General features: G+C 45.4%; 1 protein-coding gene across 2 annotated transcripts in view; it reads right to left on the bottom strand.

The window, feature by feature from the left end:
• Window positions 1-10,478: 10,478 nt before the first annotated feature.
• Window positions 10,479-14,387, bottom strand: part of LOC119456524 (uridine phosphorylase 1) — a 33,374-nt gene continuing 29,465 nt past the window's right edge. For both annotated transcript variants that reach the window (XM_037718349.2, XM_049669941.1), the window contains 2 exons: window positions 11,886-12,032; window positions 10,479-10,848 (listed from right to left, as the gene is read on the bottom strand). In XM_037718349.2, the coding sequence (XP_037574277.1) occupies window positions 10,700-10,848; window positions 11,886-12,032 (296 nt within the window). In that variant the 3' untranslated portion in view covers window positions 10,479-10,699. The remainder of the gene's footprint in view (window positions 10,849-11,885; window positions 12,033-14,387) is intronic.

Below are 14,387 nucleotides of genomic sequence, written 5' to 3'. Positions count from 1 at the left end.
CAGATGTTGATAAAATAGGGATTACTGCACCATCACGTGATGCAACTGCATGCGAGTTCATTAGCAGATTGATGAAGTACTAAACCTTTGCGAGAATACGCGCAAATATTTAATACTTGCAAAGGAATGCAGTGCTATGATATAGCATTCCTCCTTTTCTTCGTCCTCTTCGTGTACCGCAAGTGTCACTTTCTAACTGTGATGCCAGGCTGCCGAATCTGCTTTACATATTTGGAACAGCAGAAGCAGAACAAAAAACGTGCTAAGAAGTACACAGAACAAGGGCTTAACTTTAACCAATTAGGCCCAAATGTACACTTTGCTGCGGTTTTACATCTGCCGACGACTAAAGCCGCCAGATTATTTTAATCCCTCTCATGCGATTATATATCGTTGATGTTTCGATCTGTTTTCGGTACAGCTATCATCAATAGCGCTAAGAACTTGCAGTAATAGTCTTTCTTTTTTTTTGCAATTGAGGCTGTGGATTCATAAATTATTTTTAGCTTTTCGATGTCTCGAATATTATCCGCAAATATCACTGCTGACTGTTGGCGGCTAAGGCCCCTATAGACAAGTTTGTTGGTGATGGCGAATTCGGACGCGTCGCCTAGTCGCGTCGCTGGGATTTTCGCTTGGATGGGGTTTATACTTTATGTTGCGTCAAATTCCCAAAGTCTATGAAGAATAACGGAGTTGTCGTGTTCACATACTACACTCAGAAGACAGTGATTACTCGTTCATTATTAAACTTAATTGTTTGTGTCATGCTTACTTACTTGAAAGCAAGCCAAATAGAAAAGCAATGGTAATTGCTGGGAAAGATCTTACAAAGCAACGCGTGTAATTGATGCTGTATATTATGTCCTAGGGGCATTTAAACTCGATGGTTTCGAGCTCTGGAAAACATTGTTGTTTTTTTTTATCCCACAAAAGGGACTTATCTCCGAAACTGACTCACTGTTTGATGCAAGATGTTGCTGAATGATTGTAATGGGCCTAATGCACCTACTGAACTAAAACATATACGTTAACTCAGAAACGTTTTTCAAATGAAGAAATTAAATTGCCGAACGGCACTAATTTTTTGTGTTGAAGTTGAAAATCTTACTTTTAAGAAAATTACGATGTGTTATTCACTTTATTGTTTAGTCAAAAGCCCACATTGTAAACAATATTTGACAGTAGCTCCATTGCCCTGATTGCATTAGCTTTTTTTTAATTGGTCCTTGACCGAAGTAGAAAAACAGACATAAAAGCTTACAATTCCAACACTTGTCAATATTTTCAATTAAAGCTTTGCGTGGATAATGGGGCATGTGATTAATAAGCACCTGCGAAAGAAACATTTATTAGAGAGAAACTTGAGAAGATCACAAAAACATGTGACGTTTCTACGTGCGGCAAGACGGGCTAGTTTGGAACTGATCAATGTTTGTTTCAGTACTTTGCTGACACTTAACAAAAATCGTGGCACGTTGCGTAAGGTGGCACAACTAAATTTAACTCATGAATGGTGAACATGGTGAAGCAAACGTTTTCCGATTCCTAGTAGGCCAGTGTTGCCATCTCCCGGCTCGCCTGCAGAATTCTCCGTTCAGAGCACGGCCTCCGGGATTTCCGGCAGCTTCGAGGCTTCCGATATACTTTCTCTGGAGTTTCGTCTCATTCACATTTACCACCGTGGCCTCCGTGCAACTTGCTTAACACATAAGCACCGCAACGATCCCAGAACTCACGACCCGTGACCTGCAGGGAATGAATGTTCGTGCACTCTGGCTCATGTTGGTGGTACCCGCCATGGCCTCCCAGATTGCGACGGGCGTCTTAGCAAAGACGCGCCGGGGAGATCTCTGAGGCCACGTACCTACCATTGAGGTGCCTGCAAATATTGTTAGACCGAAATCTGGCGCTGTGTCTATGGGAGCTGTAAGTATGGGAATGATAGTTGGTACATGGACTTGTGCCGTCCTCGACTGCGCCTCCCTTCTCTTGGTATCCATTCTGTAACTCTAATGGTCCACCAGTTATCCATCCTACGCATTACATGGCCTGCCCAACTCCATTCTTTCCTCTTAATGTCAATTAGAATATCGGCTATCCCTGTTTGCTCTCTGATCCACACCGTTCTCTTGCTGTCTCTCAACGTTAGGACTAAGATTTTTCGTCCTCCAGTGGACACAAATATAGACTGATGATGATGATGATGATGACATGGACTTGCCTAACTTCGTCATTTTGGCTTCAAATGACTGTACATTTGAAAATGTGTCATTTCTAACAAAATACTGCGTTATAAATGCAACGATTCGCAATGACAATGCAATTGCGTCGAAACTTTTTCCTTTCGTGCGTATAGAAAAAGTACGATTGCTTGGAAACGGTCGATAAATAAAGCGTAATAAATAAAACAACAAGAACGTCTTAAATGACAAACACTGAGATTAGACGAATTTATGTACTCTGCATAATTTCCGAGGTAGCTAACTGATCGCAGCGCCAGATTTCTTTCTAGCAATTTTAACAGGAAACTCGGTGGTACGGCCCGCAGCGTTGCCAACCACAGCTTCACAAATACTCTACGTGGTGGCTGAAAGAACCCTACATTACCCTCGCGGCATTCCCATTGACCATACGTTTTATTCTACGCACCAACGTCTAGTTTAAACGTTTATAACTATATGTTTGAAGACTACAGGGTATTAAATAATAAATAACATACTGTCGAAACAAATCAACGGAACAGGTAATTAAAAAGAAACAACGTTTTCTATTAAACGAAGATTCTTGCAACTTATAACACTAGTACAATTTCTCAAGCAGTTTTTTAAGACTAAAATTTGTGAATTTCGGAACCTGCATTGGGATTTATACCAGCCAGGAAATTAGAATATGAAAATCTGGAATATTTTCTGAGGCAGTGCACACGATCATGTACGCTCTGTGTTTGGTAACAAAGTATAAGGTTCAATAAGTGATATTCAGCTGTTTACCTTCAAAATTCTACTGTCTTAATTGCGTGGCCGTAACGGACATACTACAAAAACCAAATTGCCTGATAGCTAATTTCTAAATATTCGAACAAATGTTCTTGTACAATACATTTCCTTTCCATAGAGTATACGTGTACTATTTGTTTTTTCTTATTTGATCAACGCTCACATTGACAGTTCTAGCCAGTTACAGCAAAAGCTGATAAAGGACGGTGTTCAGGTTTTCGTCTCAGCTTCGTCCCGCTTCAGTTGTTTCGACATCACTCATGCTGGAGAGGGTTCTTTCAGCTCGAGCGTTAGAGGAGCGGTAAATGTAATACTACGGGGCTGGTCAGCGCGGACATATACAGGGTGTTTTTTTTTAGCTGCACCAAATTTTTAAAATTAGAAAAATGTAAGTTTTGGTCACGTTATGTTTACCATTCGAGTGTACGTATTGGCGGCCTCTAGATACAGAGCAATTTCCGCACATACGTGCGTAATTAGCAAAGTTAGGCTAATTAACTTTCTAATTATCAACAATAGGTGGCTATAGCAAATGAGTACTTTGGGGCCCGTCCTCGACACTACCTAGCCCAACGATCAAATTTTGAATAGCGGAGTTCATGTAGGAGCTACGCAAACAATTAGTTCCCCTTGGCAGGCAGCTTGAAACTGAAACTGGCCGCAAAAAGAGCGTTTGTGTCGTCGATGTCGCCGCGCCTCAGCCTTTCGTCACGTCTCCGACGTCACCGCTGGTCCGGCCCAACGAGCAGCTTGCGTTATCTCCTTGCTGTTTGCGGCGTTTCAATGCCAGCGGGCCGCCAAATTTACTTCGTCATTCCGTCGGGCGCCACGTTGCGCTATAGCGCGAACCCCGCTCCTTGGGCTTTTAGATACTACAGGCACGGCGTCATATCAGTCTGTAGCGTCGACGGCGAACGCCGCAGATAGCAAGGCGATTACGCAGGCTGCTCGCGGGCCGGACCGGCGCCTACCTCGGAGACATGACGAAAGGCAGGGGGGCGGCGACATCGACGACAACGACGCTCTTTTTGCGGCCAGTTTCGGTTTCAAGGAGCCTGCCAGGGGGAACTAATTGGTCGCTTAGCTTTCACATGAACTCCGCTATTGAAAATTTGATCGTTGGGATAGGTAGTGTCGAGGACGGGCCCCAAAGTACTCATTTGCTATAGCCACCTATTGCTGATAATTAGGAAGTTAATTAGCGTAACTTTGCTAATTACGCACGTAAGTGCGGAAATTGCTCTGTATCTAGAGGCCGCCAATCGGTGCACTCGAATGGTAAAGATAACGTGAACAAGATGTATATTTTTCTAATTTTAAAAATTTGGTGCAGCTAAAAAAAAAAACACCCTGTATATGAACTCTTCTTTCCCATAACTATATATTTACCTCTCCGATTTTCGCCTCGAATGATGCGGTTGACTCCGGATTTCTCGTCACTGGCAAAATTAAGAAGGCAGGCAGCGTTTTCCATTTTTGTTCAGTTCCCCCTGAATTAGGCAACACGTGAGCAATACGCTTCAGAAATATGGACAGCTTCGTTCTGGTTTCGACGCACACGGCACCATTTACTGAACTTCATAAAAAAGTCGCAGTTTCGCCCGAAAGACGAAGCATCAATTGCGATAGCAAATGAGTAGAGAACTTATAGGGGTATTTACTCAAGTTCGCTCGTGCGCACCTGACCCTTCTCTGGATCGCACCGCGCCGGCGGAGCGGCCGTCGCTCGCAAGCACTTTCGCAGCAGCCCTAACAGTCAGAGCTGTGACCCCTAACCCGCGGTTCGCATGGAGTTGCGACCACGGCGGCTTCAGGCCAGGGGGGACAGGGTGAGTCTTTGACTTAAGGTGTTTATTCACCTTGAGTTTACACACACCAACTGAGGCAACAAGAGGTACACAAAATAAAACGGCAACCACAGCGGCGGAGCGTTCCGCACGACTGAGGTGACAAAAACCACACAATAGTGGAAACACACGAGAGGCTGATAAGGGTTCAGCTCACCTAGCGTGGATCCGCGCTCGGCCCTGGGGCGGTCAGTCGCTCACAAAAGCCGGGCGTTGCAGGGGGACGGCGTGCGGTAGCCTCCGCGGCTGAATTGAGATGCGGCCAGTCGCAAGCTCGTCAGCCGAAAGACAAAAACGCCTCGGGGGAATAGCGCTTCTCCCCGAGCGACGGAGAGGGAGTATCCCCGGTTCCAAGAAAGGGGAAAGGAGAGAACGGGGTGCCTCGGATGCGGTCTCGCGGCCAGGCGCGAAGAGCAGCGGGAGCGGCGAAACGTGCTCTCTCCCCGCTACCCTCCGCGAGCGAGCACGTGATCATCGCATGATAACCGCACGGCCGCTCCGAAGACATCGGGATGCGCGTGCGATCCCACAAACTATACGGAGTAAGGATAGTAGTTTTATCGGCTGCATAAACTTGGACACATTCGCTTACTAACTGAATTAAAAAGTATGGTGTCACCGCGCACAAGCAAACATGAATAGATCACACTCGATGACCGCAGACAGCCGCTGACAAAAGACGGGCGTGAGCAAGCGTGCGAGCAGCAGCGAGCGAAGGTTCGTGCGGTCTATCGCTTCAAGGAAAACTGAGCGGTGAAAGGATAGCGCATTCAAAGGTAGGAGTCGTGTGCAGATTTCTTTGCAGATACGGTGCACGCGACCGCCCGCAGCCGCGCAAAGTACAATACAAGTACGCAGTTGCTGGCCGAGTTGAAGCAGCACGCCCTTCCTCCCGCGCTGCCTTCCCGCATTGCTCCTTTCGCGTGCGAGATTGAGTCGCCAGTTCCCCTTGCGCCCGGTCGCAAGATACGCAGTTGGTGCCGCAGCACAACGTCGCCCCTCCTCCCTCCCCCCACGGCTTTTCGCGCAACGGAAGACGTCGCGTTTGCTGTTGCGCCTCCCACGCACGCTTTCACTCGCACGTACAGCACACGGCGCGCTGCGACGATTTCATCGCCCTTGGACTTTATACGGAACCTTACTGTGACGGCGACGGCAGAAATCCGCTTGCAAGTGTCCATATCATTGCTATCGCAATAATAATAAAAAAAGTGGCCAGAGGGCGGCACGCCTTCCTAAAGCTCGATGAGAGCAGTCTCATTAACTAATTGGCAACGAGGTCGGAGGTCGTGCACTTCAGATTGCTTTATCTCAGGAGCCAACATCTAAATACGTGGAAACAGAGAAATCGGTTTGCTCACTACCCACAGCACAGAATTAAATTAGGCTTGTTGTAGTAAAGTAAAATGTTAAAATGTACTGACAGTAAGGAGAAGGATTTTTGTTAAACCATGAATTTTTTTACAAAGTTGTTGAGAATCGCAAAAGATAAAAGAATCACTATAGTTGATAGCTCTGTAACTGAATATCACTATTCTGTAAATTGCACTTATTGAGACAATACAAAAGGGGACCGAAAATTGCGTGCTATACACCACTCTGAAGGATACCACTGCTTTGTGAGAGACTTTTTCAAAACACTCGCAAAAAAATTGCAATAATCTCACCTATAGCTAAAACTTGACATATCGCATTTGGTCATTTGATATGCTCTAGCAACCCCGGCCACGGCGGCCGCATTTCGATGGGGGCGAAATGCGAAAACACCCGTGTACTCAGATTTAGGTGCACGTTAAAGAACCCCAGGTGGTCCAAATTTCCGGAGTCCCCCACTACGGCGTGCCTCATAATCAGATCGGGGTTTTGTCACGTAAAACCCCATAATTAATATGCTCTAGCATATGGAGTTTATAGAACTATGATATCTATTGTTAATGCACTTACGATTTGTCAATATTGTGCTTCAATTTTTTTAACTTACCAATTTCCGGCAATTTTCGTATAGGCTATGGTGCCACAAATCTGCTTCCTAAAGTAAACAGAATTTAGTTTTCTGAAATGCAACCGACATCATTTCAATCGGTACAGCGGTTTTCAAATGAGAGAATTATTGAGTTTAAACAGAGAATTGTGTATTTGAATAGAGAAATTAGAGTTGGCCCCAAGCTGGAGATGCAGCACTTGTAGTCCTCGTCCAAAGATAAACATCTTGCAATAGTCGTAACATGTCCATAGAGTAAGCGTCAATCCTGCTTTGGTTGGACAAAGTTATGCACAAGGATCATATGTTCCCTTATTATCCTACAGATTCTTGATTAGATCGACGAGAAATATGCGCTGTATATACATTCTGGTTGTACGTCGTGCTCTCAGTTCAATGGTTCGCCAGATTTTGTGCGTTTTTTGAGTTTACCACGGTTAACTTCTGACTTGAATCAAAATGCCAAAGTGGGGAGAAATACCCTACATTTTCCCTAAAAATTGTTGGACGGCCCTGCCAACTGTAGGGTAATTACCCTATGCTTGGCAACACTGGGTACCGGTGGGCTGCGTTACCGAGACCGACAGCCAGTCTTCATCTACTCCATTGGGTTTGTTTCTTGCATTTTTTTTTTTGTGGTAGAACGAAACCTTATGTAATCCAAAACACCTTTTTAATTATTTTTTGCAACAAAACGCATTTTTATGCATTGAAGCTCAAAAGTTACTCAAACACTAATGTATTTCGTTGCAAACTTTGGCCACGTATATCTCGAAACTGGTGTCATCCTCGAATTCTTTCCCAGTGGATATGACTTTAGAAGTCATCGGATACAATTCGTAAACTGCGAAATGTGGCGTAAAGTAATTAACTTAAAATTAAATTAGCAAAACTGAGCTAATTAGTCAAATATTCACTTTCATTTTTAGTGCAACTGGTGTTTGACATTGAGAGTAATATTGCTCAGAGTAGAATCCTGATAAACGTCACGGCTGATTAAAAAAAAAAAGTCAGTTAACTGTAAAATAAAACGCCCCGCGTATTAAGTGAAGTATACGAGTAACACGTTCTCTTCCTCACGTATACCTTTTGTCACTTACCTTCCGAACGTCTATTAGAAACACTTCACGGTCCCACGGCCCCAAATACTCAGTATATACAGGGTGTTTCAGCGAACACTTTCAAAGATTTTTAAAGGTTGCCTGTGGCAGATAGCACAATTATAATTCATGAGCTGGTCTACTCGAAGAGGCGGACATTACTTGCAAAAAAATTTAAATGCATAATCGACTAATTAACAAAAATCTCTAATTAAGTTTTAACTAATCAGCTTATGGCCCTTATTGCAACTTACAAATTCTAGCCGCGGAGGTCGCAAGGCAGATGCACTTGGAACGAATTCTCAAGATGATACCAGTTTCAAGATATTAATTCTCGAACTTTGCTGAGAAATGCCTTGGTGTTCCATGTAATTTTGTGCTTCAATGCATAAAACGGCGTTTTAAGAAAATAACAAGAAAACCAATGCATTTCTCCGCGAAGTTCGGGAATTAAAATCTCGAAACTGGTGTCATCCTGAGAATTCGTTCCAAGTGGATCCACCTTGCGAACTCTACGGCTAGCTTTTGTAAATTGTAATATGCGGCATTAGGTAATTAGTTAAAAAGCCGGCAGATCCTACGCCCTGTGGGAATCGATGTTATGCGAAGCAGTGTGCGGGGAGCCTACCAAGTTACCGAAACGACCATGAGAGCTCCAGGACGTAGGCGGCTCTTTCATGACCTACATGACACGCATCTCATGACATTCATGCCATGAGTCCTCAGGAGTCCCTTTAGCTACACCCAAGAGACCTTATGGCGAAAGCCTTAGTCATGCTCATGACTTTGACTTCTACCACCATCCTTTAGTGTTTCCTTCACTTAGTACTCACGTCCAAACCCATTTCAGTGGTTTGTGAGTGTTCATTTTTTTTCGATGAGTCATTGTCAATGTTGCTCAGTCATGGTCATGACTATGACTTCTACCACCGTCCTTTAGTGTTTCCTTCACTTAGTACCCACGTCAGAACCCATTTCAGTGGCTTTTGGGTGTTAATATTTTTCGCTGAGTCATTGTCATGACGTACATGACACGCATGTCATGACATTTATATCATGTCGTCATTTATGTCGTCGTTTAATGTCGTCATTTATGTCGTCATCTATTGTCGTCATTTATGACATTCATGGCATTTATGTCATGACCTATCACTTATGTTCGTCATACACTGCTGTCATACTATTCCAATTTTGGTACCTACCAAGTTAACGAAATGACCATGAAAGCACCATGACGTAGGTGGCTGTTTCATGACCTACGTAACACGCGTGTCATGATATCCATGTCATGACATATCATTTATGTTCGTCATATGCTCTTGTCATAGTATGCCAAATTTGGTACATACCAAGTTAACGAAACGACCATGAGAGCACGAGGACGTAGGCGGCTAGACAGATAGATAGATACTGCCAAAGTAGCAAATGTTCGCCAAGAAATGATTCGTATTTAAAAGTGAATTAGTAAATTTTGTTAATTAGTCAATTATGCATTTCAATTTTATTGTGCAAGTAATGTCGCCTCTTCGAGTAGACCAGCTCAGAACTAGAATTGTGCTATCTGCCACAGGCAACCTTTTAACATTTTTGAAAGTGTTCGCAAAATTTTATCTTCAAATACGAGTGCATGCGTCGCGAAAAGCGCGCAAAAGTAGACGTTCTTGATACCGAACCTGAGAATATATATATGCCTTTATTGTCGCTCACCGGAAGTGACGCTGAACTTGGCTCTCCGGCATGAACTGAGAGATAGCCAGTGGCTTCCCGCGGTGCGCTGAAAAATCGCGTAGTACTGGGACGTACTACGTCATATCCGCCAACCACCAGGTGCACGCATCGTCTGCTTAGGTGCTAGTTAAAAGCTGCTAATGAGAAAATTAGAATATAACAGCCCTGCAGCTTTGCCAATATTGCTCGCAGCATATACTACTCATTTATAACTAATCTAACCAAAAACTAATCTAAAATTTTATTGCAGTAGGACTTTAAGATCAGTGGATTGGGTTATTAAACCATCGAATCTTTCTATTGTACTGCTCTGAAACAATCGCGTGCTTTCCTTCCGCGTGTTTTCTACCTTTGCGCCACCAATCTTCCAGCCATGTTTTACTATTCTCCATCGCAGATTTTCATTTCCCTGTCATCTACTGTATTTAAAACCTGAGGCGTCGGGCAGTGTACCTAGGTAATATTTTTATTCGATAACTTTAAATACATTAATTAGATTCCCGTGTACCTCTGAATGGAGACTGAGAAGTGCTATCAAAACATGCTAAATAGTTTATGCGCTGTTTCCACACGCTACGTTTGAAGAGTCGTATGCAGCTAATTTTCGCCTCTAACCCCGCGTTCTATAACACCAAGATCTGACTTCGAGCAGCAGTGCCGTGCTCTTTGAATTATAATAAAACATTGCTTTTTTGATATCAGTATTTGCTGTTCGGTACAGTCGTGGTACCCAACGTTATTAGATTAAAGGAACGTTGTACGCATAATGTCATTTTCGCACTTGCAGAAATGATAATGAAATAAGAATACGCAAGCGTCCTCACAAACCTCTTTATAGGTTACAACGACGGTAGCTTTAATCTCATTATTCGCCATCGTTCAACAGCAATACATATCAGTAGAGATAAACATTCATTGTTCCCTTGTTTCTGGGTGACTTGACGTGACATGGCGACTGTGTTCCACGTCGTATAGATTGGCATAAACGGTTTTCGCAGAAGGCCGGTAGTACAGGCACGCGTCGGAAGTGAGGTAGCACACAGTTCAGGCGCACAGCGTGGCGCCCAGCTGACGTGCCATGAAGTGAATGGCGAGCTCCTGTGGCCGCTGCTGCCACTCGGCCATCACGTCCTTGGGTGCAGTCACCTGGTCACCTTGGATCCTGTCCAGCAGGGTGACGCACAGAACCGCGCCTGCATTCAAGGAGTACGCGTCAGCACTGGCGGGCCCCGAGAAAGCCCAGTGCAGCGCTTGCAGCGAGTCCCGCATGAGAGAGGACAGAGGCGCTGCAGACACGCGTGCGCTTCCCTCACTCGCTGAGCTCCAGTGAGGCCACAACCCAGATATGAGGAGGATGACATGGCGGAAAGCCCTCGGGATTCGTTTTAATTGCTAGAGGAGTATAGGTTTCTGACATCAGCTAGTCCAGCTGGGTTGCGAGTCTATACGCGAGGGTAGGCTACACTGCACATTAAAATGAAGGAAAGCTAAACCATCATCGCAGTCCCAAACAGGAACTAGAGAATCAATACTTAATTGAGAGAAGTATGGCAAAATTGTGTCCACGATAGACATATAACTTCTGAGAAGGAAAGCGTGAAACAAACAAGGACGAGTACACAGGACAGTCTTGTATACTCGTCTCGTCTTTGTTTCACGCTACCGTTTTCCCTTCTCAATTATGAACCAACTCGCCCAAGAAAATGTTCTACTAAGATATAATTTTTGAGATATCCATTCAGAAACCTTCACTGGCAATATTCCTCACAATTTTCCCATAAAGCGTTCCTCGTTGTTTGAGACATTGCTTATTCGTCCCCTCTTGGTCTCCATCTTCCAGCGGCCACTTTATCTCTTTGAACAAAACTGCACGTGGAACGCCAATCTATCGTGGACGCCATTGGTGTCGAATATCGCCTAATTGGTCTGAGACTTGATATACTTTATTGGTGGACATGCATTGAGCACGGACTTATTTCAAGTTCTCCATTGTAACGACTTGCCAAAATCAATTTCAGTCCAGTCCAGTTACTTAAAGGTCAATAATTGATTCTTGGTTGATCAAGAAGGTCACCCATGATTGCTTTATTTGTGACCTTCGGTAGCGCGAATATCGCCCAAGAAATGACTTCTCTACCATTACTCTCTTTAAGAATGACAGGCTTCGCTGAAATACCCCACCCCGCTCGTATAACACGAGAGGCTGTACAAAAAAGGAATTTCAGCTCACCTTTGACTCCGGCGTGGTGGCACATGGCTGCAAATTGCGAGGATTCCATCTCGATGTTGACGACGCCCAGCTCACGTAGCCTCTCGAGGAACGCGAACTTGTCATCTTCCGTGTAGTGGCAGATGGCGCCGTCTAGTCTCGCTTGGCCTGCGGGCGGGCGTGAAAGAAATGCAGCTGTAATGTTACACGTTGCACTGCGTCGTGGGCCTAAAGAATTCAGTAAAATTACACCAACTGCTACGTTCAGTTATGGCGCCTCTGCTAACGGGAAAACTTGGATCACGGAAAGGTGGGCAAAACTTGAATGAACAAATTTTGCCTTACCGAAGAAAGCAAGTGGGTCCCAGTTTCAAGAAAGAAAACAAAGGAAGGAAAAATATGTGGATCCCACACACTATGGGAATCGATGTAAGCGAAGCTTTCTATGCTGTTTACTTTGACTGACGCTAATTAGCGGTGATGTTGACGGTAAAAGTGTAATTTCATCAGTGTTTAGTCCAGTACGAGAGTGGCGAGTTGATATTAAACACTACCTCGCGTGCACCACTACTGTTTGTCTGCGTAGTACACAGAACACACAGGGAGACGTGTTAGCTTGAGGCGTTGTTGTTCATGACCTATGATAGGGTTGAGCATTGCCTCACATGGCACATCGCACCGTGGCAGAAGTGTGAAACTTTAAGCGAATTATGGGGCTTTACGTGCCAAAAAGATCGAATTTTGAGGCACGCCATAGTGGCGGACTCAGGATTAATTTTGACACCCTGGTGGTCTTTAACGTGCACCTAAATCTAAATGCAGTAGTGCTTTACAGCGAAGCTGTCAAGGGCTCAGTCTCCGATGGTCGTGTCCGCGTGTAGAAAAAAATGTGGTTGATCCCTCTTATATAGGAATCGGTATAGAACACGAAAGTGAAACGTGTCTTCACAGAAGTAGTGTAATGTTTATTGCACATTGATATATAATGTCTATTGGTGTTTTGTGGCTAAAGCGCCCTTAGGCGTTGATGCACCCACGCTGACGCCTGGTGGCACGTCTCCTCCATCACGACTACCAACGTCGATGACCATGAGCAACCGTCGTGCATATGGAAGCTGCACTACGCTGCACACGCTAGCACAACGCGAAAGACGAAGCACGTAACTGACACACTAATACAACGCGCAAGACAAAGCACCTAACTGAATCGTCACCGAGTCAAATCAGCGCGTACAGCGCGTCGTAATTGCAGCCTCCGCGATCAACTTCAGAAACATTTTCAGAGCTAATTGCGGAGGCCACGCTCCGCTGTGCTGAGTACGGTGAACGCCACCTAGGTGGCGTTGGTAGTGCTTCTTGATGCCAGCATCCCTTCGAATGCTGGCATCGAGGCGTCGTAGTGCTGAGACCACCGAAGCGTTCACTGTCGGTGCGCGTTAGTGTCATAATGCAGTACTTCTCTTTTCTGCTCGTAGGCGGCGGCACAGCCCCGAGCAAGAGCGCGGGTACACGGAGGAGTGTTAAGCCTAGACCACACGTACGCTTGCGGACGCGCGTAAGCTCGCGTCTACGCGCCTTGCGGTTGCCGCGCCTAGCGAGGAATGGCGGTTTGCATCCACAAATACGCGCGACAGCGCGCGCTCACTGGCCTCACTTGTTTACACCTTGGCAGACGCCACTTCGTATTCCGTTGTTGGCAGTGCTTCAAAATGCTTCGATATCTATAAACGTAATTGTTATCTTTTTGGAGCTGTTATATCAGCACAAAAAGTAAAGAAGAAGCACTTTCTTGCATGATATAATTCTGCTTAACTGAGAGTTGAATGTACCGCGCCGTCGCTGCGTAGCCAGGCGCGCCGACGCGAGGCAGCCCAGGCGCGCGATAACTGAGAGGAGCTGATCACCGAGATCGCGCCGCATTTCGACGCGTACGAGCCGTGCCGCACCATCTGCGCATGCGTGGGCGCGAGCTTGCGCGCGTTTGCAAGCGTACGTGTGGTCTGGGCTTTAGATATATAAGGCGCGTCTGTGTAGCTCTCTGCGAATGCGTTTGTGGCGCAATGGGTTAAACGCTCGGCGATCTATCGTCGCGGACCACAAGAGGTCGTGGGTTCGATTTCCAAATTTTGCATGTTTGTGGAACTTTTTCTTCTGGTTTCTTTCTTTGTATTATGTTCTATGACGTATTTCCGTGACGGAAATACGTCAGTGAAGTCTTGGTGGACCCCGTCATAAAACACTTTCGTGCTAAAAAAAAAAAAAAACGCTCATTGGCCGTATGCTCTATGTGCAGGTGAAAGCGCGCGAGGGATCCGCGCTTTCACGGGGAGCGAACGCTCGGCGGAGAGCAAACGCTACTTCTTTCGTCGCGAGAAAGGCCATGGGGGGACGGGAGGGAGAGACTGAGGCAGGGAGGGGAGGCGAGGCGACGTTTGGCTGCGGCGCCAAAAATTGGCGCTGAGCCGTGCTCCCTCAAGGGCTGCAGAAGATAGCGCCAACCTTTCCCTTTCCCTCAAGAACCAC

This window comes from Dermacentor silvarum, chromosome 6 (assembly GCF_013339745.2).
Source record: "Dermacentor silvarum isolate Dsil-2018 chromosome 6, BIME_Dsil_1.4, whole genome shotgun sequence".
NCBI lineage: Eukaryota > Metazoa > Arthropoda > Arachnida > Ixodida > Ixodidae > Dermacentor > Dermacentor silvarum.
Note: the sequence above shows the minus strand (reverse complement) of the source record. Positions and strands in the feature narration are given on the sequence as shown.